At 50.0% G+C, this 23,946-nt stretch overlaps 2 protein-coding genes across 6 annotated transcripts in view; one reads left to right on the forward strand and one right to left on the reverse strand.

Annotated features, from left to right (window-relative positions):
• The first annotated feature begins 1,399 nt into the window (after positions 1–1,399).
• LOC8031050 lies at positions 1,400–23,543 on the forward strand. Of its 5 annotated transcripts, none has more exons than XR_003916514.4 (6): positions 1,453–2,322; positions 6,660–6,965; positions 11,625–11,755; positions 13,296–13,479; positions 18,874–19,333; positions 22,621–23,543. XR_003916514.4 is itself a non-coding variant. In XM_029966380.4 (5 exons), the coding sequence occupies exons 1-5, from the start codon at positions 1,804–1,806 to the stop codon at positions 19,246–19,248; spliced, it is 1,488 nt and encodes a 495-aa protein (XP_029822240.2). In that variant the 5' UTR covers positions 1,400–1,803; the 3' UTR covers positions 19,249–21,618. The 5 variants fall into 5 exon arrangements, 2 of the variants coding, with proteins under 2 accessions (XP_029822240.2, XP_029822239.2); XR_003916515.4 differs by having other exon boundaries at positions 22,960–23,543; XR_005798454.2 differs by having other exon boundaries at positions 1,458–2,322; positions 6,660–6,938.
• The window catches only part of LOC8031049 (guanine nucleotide-binding protein-like 3 homolog), a 35,211-nt gene continuing 34,784 nt past the window's right edge, over positions 23,520–23,946 (reverse strand). The window contains exon 15 of the mRNA XM_029966378.3: positions 23,520–23,618. Coding sequence (XP_029822238.2) covers positions 23,560–23,618 — 59 coding nt within the window. The 3' untranslated portion in view covers positions 23,520–23,559. The remainder of the gene's footprint in view (positions 23,619–23,946) is intronic.

Here is a 23,946-nt window from a genome sequence, read left to right on the forward strand (position 1 = left end):
CGCTGGCCTCAAGCCACCTCGGTGGCTCCGAGGCGAGAGCGTCGGCCTACGGATCCCCATGTGGCGGGTTCGAATCCCGGGCGAGGTGCCCGCAATCTGACGGAGGCCTATTGCGGAGAAAGCGCCGAGTAACCGAGCTTTCGGTTGCAAGTCGAAAGATCCCCAGGTGGTCGAAATTAATCCTCAGTCCTCCGCTGGGGCGTGCCAGATGCCCGCCGTTGGTTTGGCACGTAAAACCCCCAAATTTGATTTTGTAAACGCTGGCCTCAACTTTGATAACCTGTGAGGATGCGGCTTGCTTTTCGCCCAATGAAGTAACAAGAAGCGGACGTTTGGCAAACAAAATGCGTGTAAGGCTCCAGACGAACAAATTTGAGTTGTAGTTCACTGGTACTAGACGGGATACTGACATTGAGCTCAAAGATACACTCGTGGGGTGAGGTGACTAAGCCACGACTTACTACGTTCGCATACGCACGCACAATATCCGGTGTTTCGGGAACCAAGGAAAGTGCCCCGGTCTTCGTTTCGCATCGCTCGAGAATGAGTGTATTGTACGTTCGTGAAAAGTCAGATAATCGAAAACGCAAGCAGCGCGTTCGGTCGCGGCGTGGGTAGCATGAGATGAAGCCGCTCAATCGAAACCGAAACTGAGTGGCCAACTAGTTCCCAGAGTGCACTGCGTGGTATTTCGCCGCGGTGGAGCGCGTCGGTTTTGGAAGAAGTCCATACAAGGTTCGTCGAAGTTTCCACCGAAAGTCGAAAAAGTCGAACCTGGTCGAACTCGAACCTCGACCGGTTCGCGACACCCCTACTCTTGACCAACCAGAAGCCGAAAAGAATCCCCTAGCGGTGGTAGCGGCAAACAGTTCTGATCAAAGGTCTATGTTCGTATATGGTTTTAATAAACGCGTAAGAGTGAAGTGTAGTAACTCTTCGTGGTTGAAAATAGAAGCACGTGTTGTTTTGATCATGATCATGCAGAAAGATGTAAGAAACGAATGCGCCGTGCAACTCTGTTTTGCACGGACGTTCGGACGGCAGACTCCCGGCCCTGGGCGCTTGGCGTACGGATCATGTCGATCGTTCCGCTAGTCGCACTCTTCCACCATCATTTTGGATTAATGTGATTGAAACATCACGTGTACCATGTTTTCAGCCATTGAGAGTTACTCCAATGCAGTTATCAGGTTTGTTTCTCGCGACCACCGCCAGGGTATTATTTCCGGCTTCTGGTTGGTCACATTCGAATTTCTGAAGACGCCCCGGAACACGCCCAGCCCGCTTTCGGCCAATGGCGCCTCCTCATTTGTCTCCTATACTTCCCAACGAATGGCCAAACTCTCTACATTTACGGCTTTGAGCCGTATGGGAGGGATGGGAGGTATGGGATTCATCTATCCATTGATCCAGCTTTGACCTTAGGAGGGCGCGCAATACCGCCTTATCCACTCATTCTAGCTGCTACGCTGCTACATGCTATGGATCGATTAAGCGGCTCTGGGACACAAAGTGGGGTAGACTGACGAGTTCGGCCCGTTTGGCGGTTGGACAGTTTGGCCAGTTTGGCTTTCATTTCTAAACCAGCTCAGCTTTCTGCACAAGTAGTTCGCTGTCAGAGCGTCCAGCTGTTATCGGCAGTCAGTGTGGTGCCCTCGTACCAGACAGAGCATGTAACCTACGGTCAGAAAGAGACGGTGTCGCGATGGTGCCATCACGAATCTTCGCGCACTAGGGCCATCCAAGTGACCTCGACAACGGAGCTGCCGCGCGACAGTGCCAGCCGTGCCCGCGGCTAACCGCATGGCCAGGTCGACGACGGCGGCTCCCGACGCCAAGCATCCGCAGGACGACGAGGCCGATGTGTGCCTGGGCAACTTGGGAGCCGAGAACGAGCAGATTGTGACCAACGTGCTCTCCTACTTCAAGGAAGAGGCGACACGCAGCCGGCTCCTGTGCCCGCTGAAGAGGGTCTGCCGGCGCACGGCCCAGGCGACGGGCCTGAGCAAGAGCGCCGTCGTGGGCGCTCTCGGAGATCGGGGCCCGTCGCTCACGCCCGAGCTGGAGTCCGACGACGCCGCCGGGCTGCACAGACTCGCCGGCGACGCGGCGGGCCTGTGCGCCCTGCGCCGACAGATCCTGTTCCACTGCGCCAACTACGGCAAGCCGCCCTCGTTGAGGGTGGTGTGCGACATGATCCGCGAGCAGTGCAACGCGTCGTGCACGCGAAGCGCGGCCGTCACGCTGCTGGATCGGCTGGGGTTCAGGCTCCGGAGGCTGCCCGGCAGCAACGCGAGGCTCCTGCTCGAGGACTCCCAGCAGGTGAGTGCGCTTCAAATGTCTCTTTCCGACGCCTTCGGCACACGCCCGTTGCGACGTGGTTTGGCCACGGCTGCCAGGCTCGAAGGGTTATCGAATGAGCGTTGGAGGCGGAATGAGTGGCCCTCCTGCCGTTCCCATTTTGCCAGTCAGCATTCGGCGTCGGAAAAAGCGAAACGGCCGCAAACTTGATCTCGCCCGGTGCGGCTACGTGCTGGGCCCTCCTCGTGGCCACGCTCCCACGCGCCACGAAGTGACCATACGTCTAGGCGCGTTTTAACCTACCCGGTCTACCCCTTCACGCCGTCTCGCGGCGACTGCCTGCGGTGTCTCATTACAAAAATGTTAACTCACCTGGCCCACACGTACCTGACGCTTCGCGGCGGCTCTGCCCGCAGAGGAGTCTTCACCATAGGACAGGCCAGCGACATTAGTACCCGCGTTTCTTCCCATCACATGGTGTATGGTAGCGAGCAACGAGCGGGTGGTATGGATGTCCGCAAACGTAAATGGGTGCGAGATCGCGCCCGCTACACCGGGATGAGTGCAGAGCGTAAAGCCGCCATGGTAGCGCATACCCAAGCTGTGAGGGACAGAGCCTGACAGATTCGGGGACGTGAAAAGCGGGCAATAGCGGCTGGATGCCTTTGCAGCACCAAACCCCGCTCCAAGATGTACGGTGTCCAACGTGTTCTCGTGCTTCGAAAAAGAAGCAACGCACAATCGGCTTCTGTGCCTGCTCAAGGGCATCTGCTGACACAGGGCACAGTGTTCTCGTGCTTCGAGCAAGAAGCGACACGCAGCCGGTGTTTGTGCCAGGGTCTGCCAACTCAAGGCACAGGCCATGGGCCCGAGCAAGAGCAACGCCGTGGCCACGCCAGGTGGTTGCGGCATCTGCGCCCTTCGCCGCCAGATCCTGTTCTACCACGACAAGTATGGGGAGTCTAATCGCTGCAGCGTTCGCGCTACACTGTACGAGAGTGGTGCAAGGCACCCTGCGTAAGGGCCGTGCCGTGTCCCCTCTTCATGGGCGGGTTACAGCTCTGCAAGCTGCCCGGCAGTGGTGTGAGAATCCTGCTCAAGGACTCCCGCAGCTGAGCACACCCTCGGAGGGCTCGAACCGAGGGCTGTCACCCCTCGTTTGGGCCTCGATAAAAACCGGGGCACCCACGATGTTAGCTGAAAGCTGCAATGTCCCTGCTGACAGGGGTAAAAAGAAACTGTGCTGCGAAGAAAAAACAAAAAGGGGGGCATTGTTAGGGCACATGCTCGGGACTATTCCATACACCTGGGGTTGCCCGTGGACATATTCGGTATTGGCAGACTAGCGCTGTTTCTACGTATATTTGAAGAAAATCCCACCGACTTATGTGAACACTTTGTGATCAGAACTGGTGCACTTGCCACCTGCTGTCAGGTGTGGATGGTGTGACACTATATTGCGCCAACGTTCCTGTGGGGAGCAGAGTAACGCCAACGTAAGACACCCTATCCTTTTATCAGGAGACCACTCGTACACTAAGCTGCTGGTCACTGCAACACACCTTAGAACAGTACACGGAGGCCTGCAGGCCACATTAACAGAACTACGTGAAAGATTTTGGCTGCCAGGAGCACGAAGAATCGTGAAGAAGATCCTCGCTCAATGCCGGACCTGTCGGCGGTTCAGCGCAAAGCCAGCCACGGCTCCAGTAGCTCCACTACCACGGGACAGGGTGGAAGAGGGACACCCATTTCAGGTTGTAGGAGTCGACTTTGCGGGGCCGTTATTCGCCAGCTCAAAGGGACAATGTGCTAAAACGTACATTGCTCTCTTCACTTGTGTGACTACTCGTGCAATACACCTCGAGTTAGTATCCTCTACGACCACTGCATCGTTTATCTTGGGTTTGAGGAGATTCGTGGCTAGAAGAGGAATTCCGACCACAATTTATAGCGACAACGGATTAACATTTAAAAGAGCAGCGAAGGATCTGAAAGCTCAATGGGAGGCTATTCGCAGTACTGGATCACAAGACTTCTGCAGTACCCACCAAATAACCTGGAAGTTCATCGTAGAGCGGGCCGCCTGGTGGGGCGGCTGGTGGGAAAGAATGGTGCGATCAGTGAAAACGTGCATGAGGAAAGTTCTGGGACGACAAAGTCTGTCTTTTGAAGAGCTAACTACCGTACTGACCGACATCGAAGCAGCGATCAACTCTAGACCCTTGACCTACTTGCACGCAGATAACAGCGAACCAACAGCCTTAACTCCGGCTCACTTACTCATCAGACGACGATTGACAACCCTGCCAGAGACGTAGCCGCCACACCCAATCGCGTCCTCAAGAGATGCGCTTTCAGGACGGTGGCAATATTGACAGAAGCTCATGAACAATTTCTGGGTACGCTGGAAAAAAAAAACCTCCTAGAGCTTCGATCAGCACACCTAGCAACGCCTCTTAACGGCCGACCACCGAAAATCGGAGGCGTGGCACTCCTGCACGACGACATTGCCCCGAGACATCTGTGGACCTTGGTTCGTGTCATTGATGTGCTATCTGGAAGAGACGGAAATGTGAGGGCATGTACCATAAAACTACCATCCGGTTCAGTGACACGAAGACCAGTACAACTGCTGTACCCATTGGAAGCCATTTGAACTTCAATGTATTTTCCTCGCGTTGTGGGGGCGGGGAGGATATATGTAAAATAATTGTAACTGAACAGAGACTGACATAAGACTCTTGTCCGCTTACAAAGAAGAAGATCAAAGGGCAGGGGCTGGCACGAGGGGAACGATTGGGTCAGTAAAACGAAGATTCCCAACGAAGTCGGTTGTTGTCTTTCACAAATCGACCTCACAAGGTCACCGACAAAGTCATCAGTCGACGATGTCTTTGTCGGTGACGACGACGAAGACGTCGTCACCGACACAGACGACAAAGAGAGCTTCAATATGCAACAATTGGTATAAAGTTGTGATGAGCCAGTCTATAAAGCAAGAGCCTGGGGGCCACTGACCAAACAAAACAAAAAAAACAACTCGCCAACCTATAGTGGTGGCGCCCTGCATCCACGGCATTTCCCACGGATGATAGCAGATTGCTGGCAGGCAAGTCATCCAGGTGGCGTGTTCTGCACCGAGTAAGGCTTGTTTTATGTGCCGCAGAGTAAACCGAGAGGCAAGCAACAACGGAGGAGTGTGTAGAACCGCTCCGCAGATGAATTATTCCGCACGTGAGAAAGGGGTTGTGTATAGCATTCTATTAACATGCGGTAGGTGCTTTAGAGGACTAACTGGCTGTCGCATCATTGAAAGAACAAGAGAACATGCTGCTTCAGTGAAAAACATAGCAGCCGCGAGACACCTACCAGTTTGTTGTCCGGAGTACCAATGCATTGAAAAGTTGCGTAAGATAATAATAGTAATAATAATCTTTTATTTTCCTTTTTTCATTACAAAACAAAAAAAGGTGGAAAAGAGGGCAAAAAGCTGCTACTGCAGCTTGACGAGGCCCTAGTTCCCGTACACACCTTGGTGGAAAAACAGCGTAAAATAAAAATACACTTCACCCCAAAAATCAAATATACACCAGCATTTAATATACTTAGAAAGATAACTAAAAGACATATGCCACTCAGATAGAAACAATGTCAGAACACATGCGTGGCACTATGCGGTATCGTATAGAAAGTGGGATTGTAGTAGTATGTCCGCTAACATTCGATTCGACTTTCCAAATATACACACATGCTTCAAGTTCAACATCATTGGAAAAAACAATGACCAGCTTATGTGCAAATTAATGGAGGTGCTGGCCATTCGAGGAAAGGTTGGTGATTGCGTCGTTAAAAAGGTACTCCGGCGTTTTCTTCATAGTCCCCAATTTTCCTAGAAACTTGCTAAACACGCCAACAAACATCGCTGAAATAGTAACCCAAATATTTGGCCAAAATAACTTTTTTTTGCAAAGTTATAGAATTTACAATTTTTGTCCTCATTGTGTTTTTCAAAGTGAAAAGCTCTACCGGCACCATTGAAAAAGTGACGTCAGTGGAAGGCAGGGGTTCACTCTTGGGGCTGTAGACTTTGTTCCCAACTGATTACAAACAGTTTCATGGTGTCAAATGAATGCTCTGGAAGGTCGTTCCAGCTCCCGCGCAGCGCACGAAAGGAATGCTCGGCATAGTTCAGTTTTAGACAGCCTGTCGAACTTCAAGCCTGCCATCCCATGACATGGGCAGCACAGGTGCACCGGGACCATCGCCGTCCGCGTTACGCCCCCCCATTTGGAAGCAACCCAAATGTGTGGGAAAGGCCTTTTCCTCTCGATTATTGTACAAACTCTGGATTGCAGGCTGCAGCGCGGGTGGGCTTCCTGCGCAAGCTGCGCGAGTTCCGGACGGAGGGCCGGGAGGTGGTGTACCTGGCGAGCAGGCAGCTGCCCCAGCGGGGTGCCGGGGGGGGCCTGCTCCTGGTGCACGCGGGCCACCTGGCCCAGCTGCTGCCCCTGCGGGACATGCTGCGGGCGCACGGGCCCCCCGGGGCGGCCGTGTCCCAGGAGGACCTGCGCTGCTGGCTCGTGCGCAAGCTCGGCCCCTTCCTGCCCAAGGAGAGCGCGGTCGTCGCCTTCCAGGTCTGCCTCCTGCCGCGAGTGCCCTACGTGCGTGGCTGTCTGGCACGGGACGTTTTGTTACCACGTCGTGCCACATCGCAATGTCGCTTGATGTGCTGTCGTGCGACATTAATTTTGCCTACCGCAAAAATTTTGAAAAAAACTATTTGAAAATACCAAATGTTTTTTTGTGTCCTGTAAATTTAATATGCAATACAAAGGCCAAAAATAAATGCCAAAATATTTATTATATGAGAAATTTTTGACACACTGCTAAAGAAAAAGGCACTAAAGTTCCGCTTTACTGCATTACCGCAGACAGTTCACATCGCCTTGCACACAGACGTTCAAGACGGGCGTAGCAGTACTGCAGACAGTTCACATCACCTTGCACGCTACGTGAACGCAAAACGTGTTGGGGCTGGAGGGGGATTTTCTTCACTGATTCTAGTCCATGTCGACATGATGTCCTCATTGAAATCAGAGTCGTCTGAGCTCAAATCCAATAACTCAGTGGCATTGCTCTCGCTGTTCGATGAAGGATTCATTTCCTCGTCTTCTGAATGTGAAGAGACGTCACAATAACTTCGTTTTTGCCTCAGTTTTGAGGCTAGATCGTCACTATGAACGCAGCGACCAGAAGTTGATGTCGCAATTTCACATCCCCTGCTGCCTGCGTTGGAACAATTTTCTGCCAAATTCAGAAATTTACCAGGTTTTTATTTTCCGTGAAGCGCCATCTATCTACGGCAAAGCTCACTAGAAACACGTGGACTAGCCCAGTTTGTCTATGGTAGCGTATTGGAGCCCGAACGAACGTGGACGAGCCCAGCTCGTCTTTGGGGGGAGCGGTACAAACAGTGTGGACGAACCCAGGTCGTCCATGGTAGGGAAAGGGTTAATGCCATACCATAATGCCTTTAAAAAAACCTAAAAAGAAAAATTTTTTTTTTTACATTATCTGTTGGGACATAAATGCCAAAAAATAAATTTTACGCGGAAAAAAAAAAAAAAAACCAAATTTAGAACAATATTGATGGCGAAAGATTTATATTATATTCTGCGTGCAAAGTACATGACGTCATGGAGTAGTCATTCGCTCTTTCGACCTCAACGAGATGGTCATTCGCGCAACGTGAAGGCGAAGCCGATCCATCTCTCCTCGACACGCCCGAAATGCTGAGAGAAAACAGGTGGAAAGGAGGTGACTACCAACTAAATCGCGTCTCGCACCGTCAATATTGCTCTAAAAAAATTGTTTTGTTTTTTTTTCGCACCAAATTAATTTTTTGACACGCATGTCCCGGCCAGACTGTTTAAAAAAAAAACATTTTGTTTTCTTTTCAGTGGTTTGTTAAGACTGACTTTTGCAAATCTTAAGAATTATAATGTTGCCAAGATTTATAGACTGGTGCATAAGCCTCCCCTCTAAGAGCCCTTATTTCTGTCCTTTAGAATTGGAGAAAAATTGGGGTTGTGAAAACAAAGGAGAGAACACCAGCAGCATCCATTGTACGCCCAGTACGAATGCTCCAAACCTCCAGCCCTCTTCATTTAGTGCTCCTTCGGGAGAAGTCTCTGATTTTTGTCTACTTCCACCAGTGGGGGCACGTTGCAGTAGTAGCTATGCTCCGTAAATTGCAAACCTTTCTTGGGCACCTTCGACAAGTTACACCAGCAGAGAAGGCAATCCAATTTTCTGGGAGTCAAAAACACTCCTTCAGTGTGGAAGGGTGTACAACCGTGCATCGAGCATTGGAAAATAAAAAGTGAGAAATAGAGCTTGCTGAATGCTGATTGAAAACATATCCGTGGCAGTAAAATTTACAAAATACAACTGCGGTCCGTTTTTGTATTGGACCCCGACATTCTAAGAAATTAGATGCATCATTAGTTGCATTTTTTTTTTTTCAGCTTTTAGTTTTTGAGGGAACTTACTGTGGTCTTGGGTATTGGAAAAGGGTTAATGAATCACACTGGTTCGGTCTAACTGGGCTGGGCCATAAGTTTAATTTTGCGGTTTGGTTCATACCTCTAACTAGGCCCAAAATGTTTGTGAATGCAGTTAATGCAGTTTAAATTAACGCAATGTTAACTTTAGCAGTGGAATGAAAGCTTGGGAGTGAGTTTAGCTGGATTTTTTAATACACATTTATCCTCTACATGCTGACTTTATATCATCATAAATGTTTACATGTGGGATTCGTTGATGCTCAGCTTTGTAATTCAAATGCTTTGTAAATGATACTAAGAGGGGTTACACAGAAGTTGGAAAGCAAAGATGTACCATATTTTTTTTCAGCGGGCGAACACATGAATCTTGACGGTTTTTACAATAGAATGAACAAGAATAGGGTTGTGCTCCAAAAGTGTCTTTGTTACTCGAAAAAAATCTTTTGGCAGCTTCGACGGGTGCTTCAAAATTACTCGAACCAATCACATCACTGGTTCTGTCTTTACCGTCTATTTATCAGGGTCGGTGGACATTAGATGAGGGGATAATTGCCGCAGTAAGTTGACTAATTAACTAAAATCTGTTAATTATTCATTTTAAGGGTTATGCTGCAACCGCAATATTGATGGCAATTGCTATTAGAAGCCAAACCAATTTAAAAATTTTGCAAAAAAATTTTTTTTTTTTCAGGTATTAATAGATTAATTTTTGCTTTTCTTTGCTCGATTTCAAAATTGCACTCTAAAGGAGTGTTGCAAACCTTGCCCACAATGACGCTTGGAAGAGTGACGTAGTCAAGGAGGTTAGAAGTACTAGGAGGGGGCACGTTGCAATATTGGTGAAGCCTAGTCATAAGAAGTTTAAACGGTTTTGTGCCCAGCGTGACCGCAGATCTCTCTGGCGATTGGTGCGCGTGACATGTCACGTGTGAGATGGGTGGTTGATTGTAGAAGGACTCCTTGCAGGCTTGCGCGCGCTCCGTCCGGTAGGTTTTATCAGATCGAAGGCTAGACTGCGGTGTATTCTAGTAGCCGATAGCAAGACGAAGGCTAGCTACGGTCACGTGATGTGGTCACGTTGGCATGGTAAGTGAGGAGAGTAAGGAGGAAAACGAGAAAGAGGCGAGGCGTCAAGGGAGCATGGCTTGTGGAGGCTACGCGGCCGACGTCATGCCCTCTCCTACCTTTCTATTCTCCATGGACGTAGTGGTTTCATTTGTGTCGTCACTATCTTGGCGGCACGTCCTTAGTGCGTGCGCCGACGACAAGTGACGACGTGACTGTAATGGCTACGTCACTCTTCCAAGTGTCATTGGAGGCAGGGCTTGCAATACTCTCTGTAAGCAAAATTTTTGAATCGTGCCAAGAAATAAGGAAGATGATTGTTACAATCTAGAAACCCATTACCTTTTTGCAAATTCTTTAAATTCGTCTGGCCTCTAATAGTAATTGCCGTCAATACTGCAATTTCAACATGATCCCTAAGATCAATGTTTAAAAAGTTAATTAGCTGATTCGAGTTAATAAGTCAACTTACTGTGACGATTATTCCCTCGTGTAATATCCTCCAAGCCTGATAAATACTCGGTGAGAACAGAACTTACCTAAGTTTTTTAAAATTCCGTTGGAATTAAAATGAAACGCCCTCTATCTTCAATGGACGAGACATCTGCAAGAGCTCGGTTAGTGCCTGGAGCCCAGCTTTGTTGACTGCTGCATATATTTGGTAGGGATGGTGTTACGACGCACCTGCTATCACACTTGGCTCGATTTAGCCACTTGGCTGGCTTGGCACGCACTGCACTCAATCACACTTTTTCCGACCATGCAAAGAGTAGGTAAAAGCGACGAAGCATGCACAGCTGCAGTTTAAGCTCGGTTAACATAGTCCCGAGGTTTTTTTCGTGCCTCCGGAGTATTAGACTTTTGCGGCGCGCAAAAAATACTTCGAATGAACCAGACCTGCAAGTTAAACTTGGAATTACCGAATGTTTTTTCCTTATACTCGTACGTACGATTGTACGTACTGCATCTCTGCTTTGAAGTAACCAGCAATCGTAATAATGAAACGGAATTACGGACATAAAGAAAGTTGGGCGAGCTGTCAAATAATGACCGCTTTGAGGCAAAACAAATGTGCCTGTCCCGTTTTCTTTTTCTGCCGCTCTCCTCCTTTATTTGGCGACATTAGGATTTTCCACGCTCTGGTGTCGTCTTCACCCCCTGATGGTAACTCGCCTTAGATCCGACCGCAATGGACGTCCCGGTCAATCCGGCTCGTTGAACTACGCTTTCCGCACGTCGGGGCGTCCCAAGGTCGGTGGATTGGATTGGCTTTGAGGACTGGTGGCATCCGCTGCGACCGGAGTGTAGCTCGAATGGTACACCTCGACGTCCTCTTTGGGGTGGTGCCATTCTTTGTATGCCCGATGGCACGCACTTGCAGGGAAAAAAACAAATGGCTGGTGACTAAGTGGTGCCGCAGCTTTGTTGGCGACGAAGATACCGCAGCCGCTTTAAAAATTGGGGTTCCGCCAGACTCCCATACCGCCACAGCGTTGCGCAGAGGTTGCGGTACGAGTGGAAGGGAACGGCGAAGAAGGAATCATGAAGCTTACCGCTTTTTTTAAGTTCTCGGCGAGTAACGTTGCGGCCAACGAGACGGTGGCAGCGGTGGATGAGAGCGCCGTAGAACGAGGCGAGACGACGATGAGCCCCGCATTTGTAGAGCTGTGGGCGGCCATTGCGTCGCAGGTGCCCTTCTACCGGGTGCTGGCGGAAGGGGGCGGCGGCTTCTGGCTGGACAAGGTGCTGGAGGAGCAGGGCCACGCCGTGCTGCGGCCCCCGCCCCAGCTGCTGGACCTGAACCCCATGGAGAACGTCTGGTATGTCCCCTCTGCTAGTGTAGGGGCGACGAATCCCTCGAGTAATCGAATGGACCCGTTCTCCGACGTTGTTGCGAGGATTACCCCATTTGCCGGCATTTAAAGGCTCTCGCCGCCGCTCGTGGCCGCCCGCACTACGACCTCTGGTGATCTCTCGCGACGGGAGAACACCGTCTGCCAGGTATCCGTGGAGCGCTCGCCATTTCTCTCTCTCTTTTTCTTTCCTTTCGCTCGTCCTTCTTTTATCCTTAGCTCGTAAAACTTTCAACGGCGTCATAACCTTTCTTCCTAGATGGTACATACGTTTAGACGGTGTGCGCATTTGATCTCGCAAATATTGGAAAACCCTGGCCCTAGTAACATGCAGTTTCACCCCGTAGATGGCACTGGCGTGCTGACGTGTCCTCGCGTCTCGGGAGGTCATGAGGAACACGTTCGTAAGCGGTTGCAAACGTGCGAACTGGCCCCAAGTCTCGTTATTAAAGCGATGGTTCTTAGTGGGAATTTCTTCGGAAAATTGCGCGGTTGTCCTTTGGAAAAACTCTTGGCACCGTTGTCGATCGCACGATTGGGCCTGAACGCTGTCGCCGAGTTTAAAAGAAAAAATAAGTTGCAATAAAGTGGAGATTTGGGCCAGTTGGTTCGTTGCAAAAGAAAAAACAGTGCCGAAAAACACAGGGACACTGTTGATGGGAAACGGGAAGAGGCACTCTCAACCGGAGTTCAAACTCATCTATACATAAGGACAAGGATGTGTCACTTAGACAATTCTTCTCCCTGGTCCTAATTTCAAACGCCTCATGTAATACTCGCGACACTTTATGCTTGTGTCTAGCCAAAATCTCGGTGTTATTGAAGGCTGGGGTGCACAAGCATCTGTTACAATCAATTCCAAGATGCCCCGAAGGCGGCGTTCTTGTAGAGGCTGCGTGCTCGCGGGTGGGATCATTTACGCACTTGTCCGTCTGGCCCACGTATGTCTTCCCGCACATCATGGGAATTTCGTAGTCGACGCCAGTAGCACATTCGGTGTTTAGTAGTGCACGGACCTGATGATGGCTGTGGGGAATTTCTCTGGCGACAAAGTTGCGTCATCTTACTGGGCGCTGAAAGAACTATTGGAGCATGGTAGCGCTGGGCAACCTTTTTTAGGTTGTGCCTGTCATTGTGCATATAGAATGACAACAGGCCTCGAAATCAGTCTATCGCCGTTTGATTTCTGATTACCTTTAATCTTTTTTGTTTAGCTTCCTGCCACCTCAACCTAAGATCTCAGCGGAAAACCAGCCTTCTGCAGGCGCTCTATCTGCAGACGCGTCGGTGGAAGGGAGAAAGACCCGCAATCGCTACCTTTTTCCTCATTATTGAGCGTAGAGCAAGGCAACCTCCACCTAAATTCCGTCTGGCAAACAAATATTGCGCTTAATAAAGTATGTCTTTTCCAGGCCCTCAAAAATAATGTTTTTCATCTTACACACGTTAAAAGAAGGTTGGTGGCCAGGAGGACCGAGCGAGGAGTGAGGCTCTTCCTCCCCGGCAGGTGCACCCTGCACGAGCAGCTGGGGGACGTGGGGGGCGGGGCAGGGGCCCTGTCCCTGCTGGCGGAGCTGGCCGGGTCGGCCTCCCTGCACCTGGCCCTCATGCGCACCTGGACCCAGAGCCTGGCAGACGTGCAGGAGGCCGAGGACGCCCTGCTCGAGTGCAGCCTCGAGGTGGACTCCAAGGTACCCTCGCTCCCTCCACCCATTTGCCTAGCATCCGTCCCCGAGGTCTCTCCGTCTGGCGTGCTTACCGTGTCTCCAAAAGTGCCCGACGACCTCGTAAAGTTGCGGCAGCGGTGGTGGATGCGGAGGTAGCTTTCCGGTGTCCGCGAAAGCTTCGGCAGCCAGAAGTTGGGGCAACATTTCTACTACTAACCACCAGAGTAGCGACGTCCGACGACTTGGGCTTCCGCGACGTCATTTGTCGCCACTTCAAAACCACTCTAGATGGCAGAATAGGACGCACTCCCGGAAGACGCATTCCAGGCGCCGTAATGGCGAGCAACAAATTTCTAATTAGAACGTGCTATAGGGAAGATTGATTCGCTCGCTAATCGCCGCTTTACACTCGACGTCTGCCACGGTCAGTAAAGCTGTTGCGAAGAAATCGTTTCTTTATTAAGGGTGCTCTTAGTTTTTAACTATTCTCACTCGCCCTATAGACCTTTGCATTTCGGTAGTTGCCCGACCAGCGGTTAGGGTGCTGGCACACTCGCCGCCATTAGGCTGCTTCAATTTGGTTGGTTTCGGTCTCAACGTGGAAGCGATTGTGTAGCTGTTTCGTGCCGTTTTCGCTTCATTTTGCGATACAAATTTCTTCCTCGTAAGCGCGCAACAAATCAAACAAGGGCATCAAGTCACTCGGAGGACCACGAAGTGGTTTGGAGGCTAAACTGCAAGTTCTTTTTACAAACGCCATATGCGTCCGATTACGTTGTTCATTAATTTTGGCTGGCGGCGAAGCATTGGAGCTGGTGCATGGGAAGGATTACCTTCGTCCACGGCCGTACCCTCCGATACTAGTTTCCATAAAACGAAACTAGGTGTCTGCTGCCGACAAGGAGGATAAGCTCCGCTTACGGCTCATTGAATGCCGCCGCACTTTGGCCGAGTGGTACGGAAGAACTCGTACTCGGAGCGTCTGCTGCTCATCTTATATTGCAACGCTCGAGCACATAGTGTAGCTCGACAACATGATAAAGAATGTTCCCAGTCCAGTGTTGGGAAGTACTCTAAGCACATCGTAGTACTGCCTCGAGTAGGTTGAGAAAACTTGTACTTTACTTGGAGTACATTCTCCAAATATGTACTTCGGTCATGAGCGGCGCACGATTCAGTGCTCCAAATGTTTCGTGCGGTGGAGTTCGATACAAACGCACATGCCCTATATCTCTACATGAAATTTTCAAGGAGATGTTTTGGTTGTTGGAAATGGGCAATATTTCTAAATACCCGGGTTTGATATATTTGGCCTCAACTGCACCACATTTTCGGGTCTATAATTTGCAGGGCCAAGTTCCGGGGGAAGAATAAGTTTTTCTTAGATTGTCCGTGCCAGAGGCGTAGTTCGCACCCAGCGCCTAGTCAGCATGTAAAGAATTATTGAACAGTGCACACCTCAGGGACGGCGCCAAAGGGAGGCAAGGGGTGGCGACTGCCTCCCCTCCAATTTGTCTTGCCACCCCAAAATAAAATACCCCCCCCCCCCCCCAGTAACCAGCCGCCCGTCGTTTTCCTAATTTCCGCCCCAAAAGATTTCGACGCCTACGTGCCAAAATCCCAAAATCTTGCTTTTTTTTTTTTTTTTTGGTAATGGGCAGGAGGATAACTTTTTATTCTGAGCAAGCAGGTGAGGCACAAGAGGCAGCGGCCGAAGAACAAACAATTCTTTGTGTGACCGACCTGCTTTATTACCTTTCCGTAGCCCACGAAAAATGAAAGCTTTCTTGCCTCTCGTCGAAGCCGAGGGGAAGGAGCTCAGCCGTTCGCCCCTCTCGGTTTCTACACGTTGTAACGCGGCCCCAACCTTCTAATAACGGTGCCCACGAGTCCCTGAGATAACACCCTGTCCCGCATTCCCATGGGTTTCTCCGCATCGCCAGCAGGATAAGCTGACCTTCGGTGCTATCCCGGTTCCCTCAAAACAGCAAGGCCGCGACCGGTCAATCACGGGTGAGCCGTCTCTGGCCGTTGCCAGAGACGGCTCTCCGGCAAGCGCGGTGCCCGGGGGATTAGCTGCTTGGCGGCCAAGGACCTTGGCTGAACGCTGAGCTGGCTGAGCCGGGGAGCCCACCCTTTCCACGAGAGCGACACTGCTGGTGACATCGCCGTGGCGGGAAAGAAACCTTCACTTTCTCCCTTTCTTTCTCACCCATGAGGGGAGAAAAAGGACGCTGAAGCTGGAAGCATTGTGGAGAGCTATACTCTTGGGTACGCCATGGCATCCAGTCGTCCAATAAGTGACTTTTTTCAACGAAAGGGGACCAAGCGAAAAGTTCAAGAGAATGTCACCGAACCTGAACCCGCCAAAGAAAAGCTTTCACTTGATGAAACGTGTGTGCTCAACGCAAGCGCCGGGGAACAAGAATGCGAGTCAACTTTTGGTGATAGCGATGGGGATGGCCCGGATGACGAGTTCCAGATCGAAGAACTCCGAACGAGAGCTCCTGATATAAAGGTCGAAATACCTCCTGATGTAGCCTGGACAGCCCATGATTCGCCGGTACAGCCTGTGCTACAATCCTTTCCTGTTATTAAATACGGGAGCGACGGCAGGACCTTCAAGTCCGAATGGTACACCAGCTTCCCATGGTTGGAATACAGCGTTACTTCGAACTCGGCATTCTGTTTCGCCTGCCGGATGTTTTCGACTAGCAATGGACAGAGGAGTGGAAGTGCTGTGTTTGTGACCGAGGGCTATCGGAACTGAAAGAAAGCGCTTCAAAGGGACGGCGGACTGCGACTCCATTCGAACAGTGCGGCGCACAAGTTGTGCCAGGCCTCATGGGCATCCTTCAAGCAGATGAAGGAAGAGGGCGCCGAAAATTCAGTCGCCGTGCACCTCAGCGAGGCGTATTTGAAAGAGGTAAGAGAAAACCGCCACTTTATTTCTGTGATAGCTGACGTGCTGAGGTTTTCTGCAACACAGGGGATTGCCCAGAGAGCGGACGATGAGTCAGCCTCAAGTGAAAACAAAGGAAACTTTCTCGAGCTCCTTCAGCTTGTAGCGAAAAGCGATGCCATTGTACTAAAAAAGCTGGAAAATGGCCCTGCCAACGCGAAATATACTCACCATTCCGTTCAGGATGAGATACTCTCAGCAATGTCAGATATGGTTTTGTGTCCTTTCAAGACCGAGGTGGACAGCGCTCAGTGCTTTGCGCTTATAGTGGACGAATCTAGAGATATCAGCAAAACGGAACAGCTCTCTGTGGTAGTCCGGTATTTCCTGAACGGATCCGTCTACGAAAGATTTCTTGGGTTTAGGAGTGCCAAAACGCTAGACGCTGCCTCTCTCCTGAGCTACGTTAAGGAAACACTCTCCAGATGTGGAATTCATCTTGAGAACTGCATCGCACAAACCTATGACGGTGCAAGCGTAATGAGTGGCGAGAGCAAAGGTGTTCAAGCCCTTCTCAAGTTAAAAGTACCTCAAGCCCTGTATGTCCACTGCTTCAACCACCAGCTGAATTTGGTTATTGTCGATGCCTGCAAGAGCTTTGATTCCGCGAGGACCTTTTTCTCTTTAATAGAGATGTTGTATGTCTTCTTGGGAGGGTCTGCCACACATGCGCTGTTCATTACAGTTCAAAAGCAGGTGTGCGGCACAACGATTGAACTGAAAGGAATCAGCGAAACAAGATGGACATGCCAAATTAACGCATGCAAAGCCGTCCTACACGCGCTTCCTGCAATAATTGTCACACTCACAAAGATCGCCGAAGGCGGAAGATCAAGATCAGCAGAAGCACGCGGAATTTTGCACCAGCTGAACTTCAAGTTAGTTTCACATCTGTGTATCTTTAGCGAGGTTTTGGGTGAGCTGCAGATTCTTTCAGATTACCTGCAGAACAAGAACTGCGACCTTACTCATGCCTCCATGATGGTCAGTGCGGTACTTGAGCGATTTAGATACCTAAGGACGTCAGAGGGTTTCTCAGGCATTTAGAGCCAGTGCTTAAGCGTTGCAGAGACAAACGGAATTCGTCTCGTAGAAGAGTGAAGAATCAGCCGTCTGCCGGCGCACCTTGCAAAATATGTAACAGAAGCCCAGCTGCCCGGAGAGGAGCCCCTCCACTGAAAACGACTGCCGTGTGCACGTGTTCCTTCCCATCCTGGATAGAATGTGCGAAGAACTTAAGCGAAGATTTACCGACAGTGATCTCATCCTGAAGGGCTTGAACTGTTTTCAACCTCAACACGATCGCTTCGTGGACATCTCGCTGGTCGAACCGCTAGCAAAGCACTACTCGTCCGACTGGGATGCACTTGTGGCCGAGATGAAACTGCTTCCCAGGGTTTTACAGCGATATGAAAACAAGAATGGGTGCAGTGTGACCACCACAATTATGTTTGCCAAATTTTTAGGCAAATTTAAAATTGCCTTTCAGGAATCGTACCGTCTTTGTGTTATAGCGTTGACTATCCCTGCCTCCAGCGCCGCCTGCGAACGCACGTTCTCGTGCCTTCGTCGGCTGAAGACGTATCTCCGAAACAGAATGTCGGACAAGAGGCTCGCGAACTTGGCGGTTCTCGCCGTGGAGAAGACCACCGCGAAAAGCCTGGAACTAGATGACGTTGTCAACGCCTTCGATGCTGCCCATCACGACAGACGGATTCAACTTCACTGAACTTTGGGGGACGAGTGCGAACGTGCCTTAATGTGAAATTTCAGAATGTAAATATTTGTAAATAACGAACATGTGCAATGTAATTCAGGTTGTAAGTACACTGACAACCAAAGAAATAAACTGAGGTGATAAAAATGTTATAAAATATTTCGAAGTGCTTGGTTCTTCCAGTTTTACGTCGTTGGCAGTGACTATTCTACGCAGCCATCGACCATTACTTTTTTTATAATCCACCTTTTAAACATGTCGTGAAAGGAGACGGCGGCAAGGCGATTTGCCTTTTTGTTTACACAATTCTCGGGTAGCTGCACGACATTAATAACCTCCAGCTCACTTCCAGGGTTTACTGGCCGCCAACGCTTATTTTAGCTGTCAGAACCGACCTCCCGGTTTCTCATGAACCTTCCCCCCCCCCCCCCCCCCCCCCGAGAATGTAATACGCCTCCCCACTGCCCCCCCCAATCTGGAAAGCCTGGCGCCGTCCCTGGCACACCTTGGTGTATCCCCACCTTATTAGAGTGCGTAAGAGCTTGTGTCGTACATAAATTATTATTAGCATAATCTGTCATTCACAAACTCCGTCACACCTCGTCACTATAAACAATGCTAGAAAATCCTCGTATTGTCTGCACCTGCCTGCAAACTATAGTCCAGAAAATATGGCAAACTAGTTGAAAGCAGAGCTTGTTTGTTTGCACTCCCCCGAGGTTTGCCGTCTTGCACGCAGCTGGAAACCCTCCTGCTGACGGAAAAAGTCCCGGGCACCGAATCGGACGACGCCAGCGACATGGACACGGACTGCGACGAGCCCGAAGCGCCGCCCGCCAATTGCGACGTTCCCGCCACGGCGTCGCCTCCCGCTGATCCGACGGACGAGCACCCTCCGCAAGAGGGTGCCACCGTCCCTTCGGACGAGCCGGCCGCCGATCCGCAGAGGAGCGCGGAGGCGGTGTCCCCGCCCGTCGAGGTTCCACCACCCAACGACACTCTGGCGAGGCTCGAAGACTTTGCCTGGATCCACTCACACGTGGACCCCTCCGTGTGGAGCGACGTCACGCAACTCGTCTCGGAAGTGCGAGAGTTTCCCGGATTGACTCAGTGACTCGGGCAATCTGCTCGCAAGGAAGCGGCAACGGCGGAGTGCGCGAGTTTCCTCGATGCTCGGTGATACGACTAATTATCTCGAGGTGAAGCAGCTACAACGAATCGCACCATTTTGTCCGATACTTTGGCGACGCGAGCGATTGTCTCGAGACAAAGCGGCTAATGGCGCCAGAATTTAGTTTTCTCTCGTGCCAGTTCGTATCGAATGCCACTTTAGTCGCACGCTCGACCGTGATCGGGAATCTGGTCGAGAGATGATCCGGACGCGATTGAAAAATTATTGTCCCATATACTCGCAGCAATTCGCTAACTCTCTGCAAACGGGCTTCTCTGACACTGTCGTTTAACATTTGGTGCCGACATGCAACTGCAGCCAAAGAGGCTGACGTACAATACTGAGCAAAATTTTTTATATCGACGACTGCTGGCAGAAATGTTTTTAACACGTCGGTCGTTTCTCCTACCACATTGGTGCGTAGCAGCGAAGCACATTTGCGCCTACGCGAAGCGGCGATGCTCGATGCCAGAGCGCCGGTGTAAAGCAGTGAAGCACGATGCGAGAAACCCGAGAATTCTGAAGATGTTCATAATTTTTGAATATTTGAATAGTTCAAGCAGTAAAAGTGTGCCGTGAATTGAATTGAACAACAAACACTGTTAGCGAATTATGCTAAGTTTTGAACATTTATGCACCTCTGCAAAGTTGTCATCCGAATCTGTCAAATGTCAGGCCAACTGCTACGGTGCCGCGACTTTTTATGCGGTACTGTTACCTCAACACAATCATTCACCGGGCTCTTTCCGCTAATTACGGCGGTTGGCTATACACCCGCCCGTTACGAAGCGGTATAAAAATAATGCGTGTAGTGTTTAAAAACTGCAAAAGGTCTGTTTCATGCTTTTCTCACTATGAGGCACTCCAGAGGTTAGTTAACTGGACGACGCAATGGTGCGATGCCCTTCGACAGAGTAGTCAACCATCGTTGCTTCGATCTCCCGAAGTGCACGCTGCTGATGAGTGAGTGGGATGACCTGTGCTGCCATACATTTCCCGTACGACAAACTTGCAAACAAGAATACTTCGTTGGACCCGAAGAGGGCGAAGCTGGGCTCTGCATTTACTGCTGCGCCCGGAACCAGAGAAGGGTATCGTGGAGGGCCGAGAAATTCTGGCAGCTCTTCAAAGCTGCGCAAGACAGCTTTGTCTGGGTAGCTAGGTTGCAGTGCTAGATTTTCTATGCCTGGGGCACAAGTTGGAGAAGAGTCCAGGTGTGGCACTTATTGCCCAGCTTGCGCCTTTCTATGCGACATAAAAAATCCATTTACTTGTATTTTGTTTCACAATAACTTGACCAATTGTGGAGGTTACAGGCTCCACGACCCAATAAGAGCGTCAAAGTGAGGCACGCGACACCAAATCACGGACCTTGCTGTCGCCGTGCCTCTGCACTGAGGAATCGGCTGTCGTCTCCTGCGAAACCGACCAACTTCGGATGAACGTCCACCGCCGCAACATTGCAGTCCGCTAGAGTAGCGAGCTCTTCGATAACAGCTCGCGAGACAACCTAGAGCCACTACATAAGCTACGCTGCGGCGTAACGACACTTTAGCAGTCTTGGGGCTTAAAATCATGGTTGCCAGTTATCTTAAGCTGTATCTGAAATGGTAGGAAATGCTTTTCTGTACTCCAGAAACATTGAAACAGTTCGCGACAGAGCAAAAGAATATCACCCGAGCTTCCTAACACCGCACCGAAAGCAGAGGAAGTCGCATTTTTTTAATTGTGACGATCGACTGGCATCCGTTCTGCACTCAGCACCAAGATGGCGGCGTCCACTAGCACAGTGACATTCCAGGCATAGAGTTATTCTAATGTATGCTAGAGGTTCACCTGGCGCTAGTGTGCTGCGGCAAATTGAAGCAGACAGCAACCAGTCGAAAATTGACTTTTGGTAATGCATTTTTATGGGAAAAAGAGTGCATTTTCTCCCCTCGCTCGATTATAAGAGCAAATATCACAAATAATTCGTACCCACTAGGCAGTTTGGAACATTTCTCAGTCTCGCAGATGAAATAATTGGCCAGTTACGGCTTTCTTATTCCGAATTCATGGCATTAAAAGCTGCTAAAACCGCTTCGTACATGTATTTATGTGCACTGTCGGGCACTGTTAGCTGAACACGGCGTCTGCGCTTTCCAGCATGGGGGATATACGTGCCAAACGAACGAAGGACAAATGGAAAACCAAGGGACATGGCAAGAACTATGCAGCAACACTGGATAAGTAACTCCTTGTGCATGCAGACGATCAAAACAAATTGAAAGCAACGTAATATATTTCAATTTGCAATAAACAAGTACTCCTTTATTCTTTGCGCTCATGAATATGTGCCAAGATCCTTGTTCTGCGTTCAAAACACCCACACGCTCAAAATCTTTGAAAATAGGGTAAAGCCAGAGAACAGGAGCCCGATAAAAGCTGCCTGGCATAGGAAAGAATAAAACCTTTCATAACCCACATTATTTTTTTATTTTTTGTAAAGATGCATGTCATAGTTACAGAAAGTGCCACCGGAACAATGGCGAACCTTGAACATACTCTACATTCTCTTCCATTGTTATTTTGCTTAAAATCATAGCTTGTTTTTACACACCTGCTGTGGAACAGAGGTTTGGGCCTGAAATACAGCGAAGTTCAGGGGTGGATCCAGAACTCCATTTTGGGGCGGGGAAGGGGGGGGGGCAGAAAATTTGTAAAGATACTATTCTCCCATTCTTTCTTGTGCACCGGGGGCCCACCCATGCCAAATTGGCCTCCAAGAAGGGGGGAGGGGAGGGGGTCGACTTTGGGGGGGCGGGGGGCGGCCGCCCCCGTCGCCCCCCCCCCCCCCCCCTTGGATCCGCCCCTGGCGAAGTTAAACATCATTGACTGATAAAGAAAAATGTGCTAACTAAAGCAATTACACTTTTACAATGTTAGTAAAGGTACATACTATTCGGCACGACCCAAATAACAAGTGTTCCACGTTATTTTCCTACGAAAAGACAACATTCACGCACATTTTCCCATAGGAATGCACAGGAGCACCGCAAAAGTAGACTGGCTGCTGTCTGCTTCAATTTGCCTCCCGGAAGTCGCATAGACACTAGCGCCAGTTGAACCTCTAGCGAACATAACTCTATGACTAGGGGGTCTGCAAAGCCCAGCCTCATCAGTCAAGCCCGGCAATAAAAATTCCATTCTTTCAAATTGAGAGGAAACGTTCCAATTGTCAGGCATGTCAATAAGACAAGTGTACACCGCTAGCTCTTAGTTATATCCATTTATTATATGGCTATCGTAATTGACCTACACGTTTACCCTTACCAGGAACAAGGTCCTCCATCATCTGTGCCATTCCACAAGGAGTCTGCACAACATCAATGGTTGAGAACCACTGCACCAGCAGATCGGGAACGAGTGCCGATACTTCAAGCATAGCTCATTTAGCGGCTCCGAGACAACCTTGCACTCAATTTACCCACAAATATGTGGCGGGTGCCAATGCCAGGCAATGTTTTGAGCAAAGGAGGTTGATTACACGGCTGCAATTGCCTACAAGGATAAAAAAACAAATGGGGAGCAGTACGGATGTGGCGTTACTTTTTTGGTTTACAAGTATAACCGACTCAAATTCAGCAATTTATTTATATTTTTTTTTTTTTTTAGATATTCTCGATAGAAATGGAAAGAAAAGAAGTCCAACTACTTTTTGTTGCGGACGGAGCTGTTGCTGTGGCGGTACCGAGGAATCCGCGGCCTCGGCCATGGAGCGTTATTGCGCTCCCTGGCCGTTGGGGCCGCAGCCTCCGCAGTTTCCAGAATTATCGTTAGACGGAGAGCACAGAGCCCTCGTCCAGGACACGTCCTCGCTGTTCTCCCCACCAGACCTGCCGGTGGGCCACGGCAGATTGCCCTGTCGGAATGCAAGATTGTGCTCTTCGGACGCGACGGAGGAGCCTGGGCGTAGCCATTCGTCCTCCTCCTCGCATTTTCTTTGGTCTCTCACTCGCATTCTCAACGTGAAGGTTGAAAATAAAACGGCGAGTGGAGGGAGTGAACCTGGTCACACCCTTCTGGAAGTCTTGGAGCCCGATTGGTGCACTCGCCTCCAGGCTGCTGGGCCCAAATCACGCCCGACGCTTCGTCGACGTCGTTTCTGCATACATCTGTGATAGGCGCGAGGCCTCCAAGGCGGCCATGGAGACATAAAGACAATAAAACGTGCGTGGTTGTGATTCACCTCTAGTTTTTATTTCGGGCGTGTGGTCAGGCGAGCGAAGACAGGGCAGACTCCAGGGAGTTTGCCAGCGTGGTGGCCACTTTCTCTGCGGAAAAAGGAAGGTCCCTCATGAGAATGACAAACCACGAGGCTCTACCGGGAACGGCAGATGCTTATTTTGGGTATGTTCCGACATGCTGCAGACACAGTCTTAATATTTGATTGCAAAAATATAATTTTCCGCTTAAAGGAGCTGTGCAACGATTTCAACGTTGAAAGAATTTGCATCTTCTAGTTTTGACATTGTTTATCTTGTCACAAAAGACAGAATACACATCTCTTTCCTTCAAAATGTTGCGATTCTGCCGCGTAATCGCGAGGCAATTAGAATATTTCCCGACTTGCATCCGCGAGCAGTGGCCATGAGAATTACG

This window comes from Ixodes scapularis, unplaced genomic scaffold (genome assembly GCF_016920785.2).
Source record: "Ixodes scapularis isolate PalLabHiFi unplaced genomic scaffold, ASM1692078v2 PGA_scaffold8__174_contigs__length_109621045, whole genome shotgun sequence".
Classification (NCBI taxonomy): domain Eukaryota; kingdom Metazoa; phylum Arthropoda; class Arachnida; order Ixodida; family Ixodidae; genus Ixodes; species Ixodes scapularis.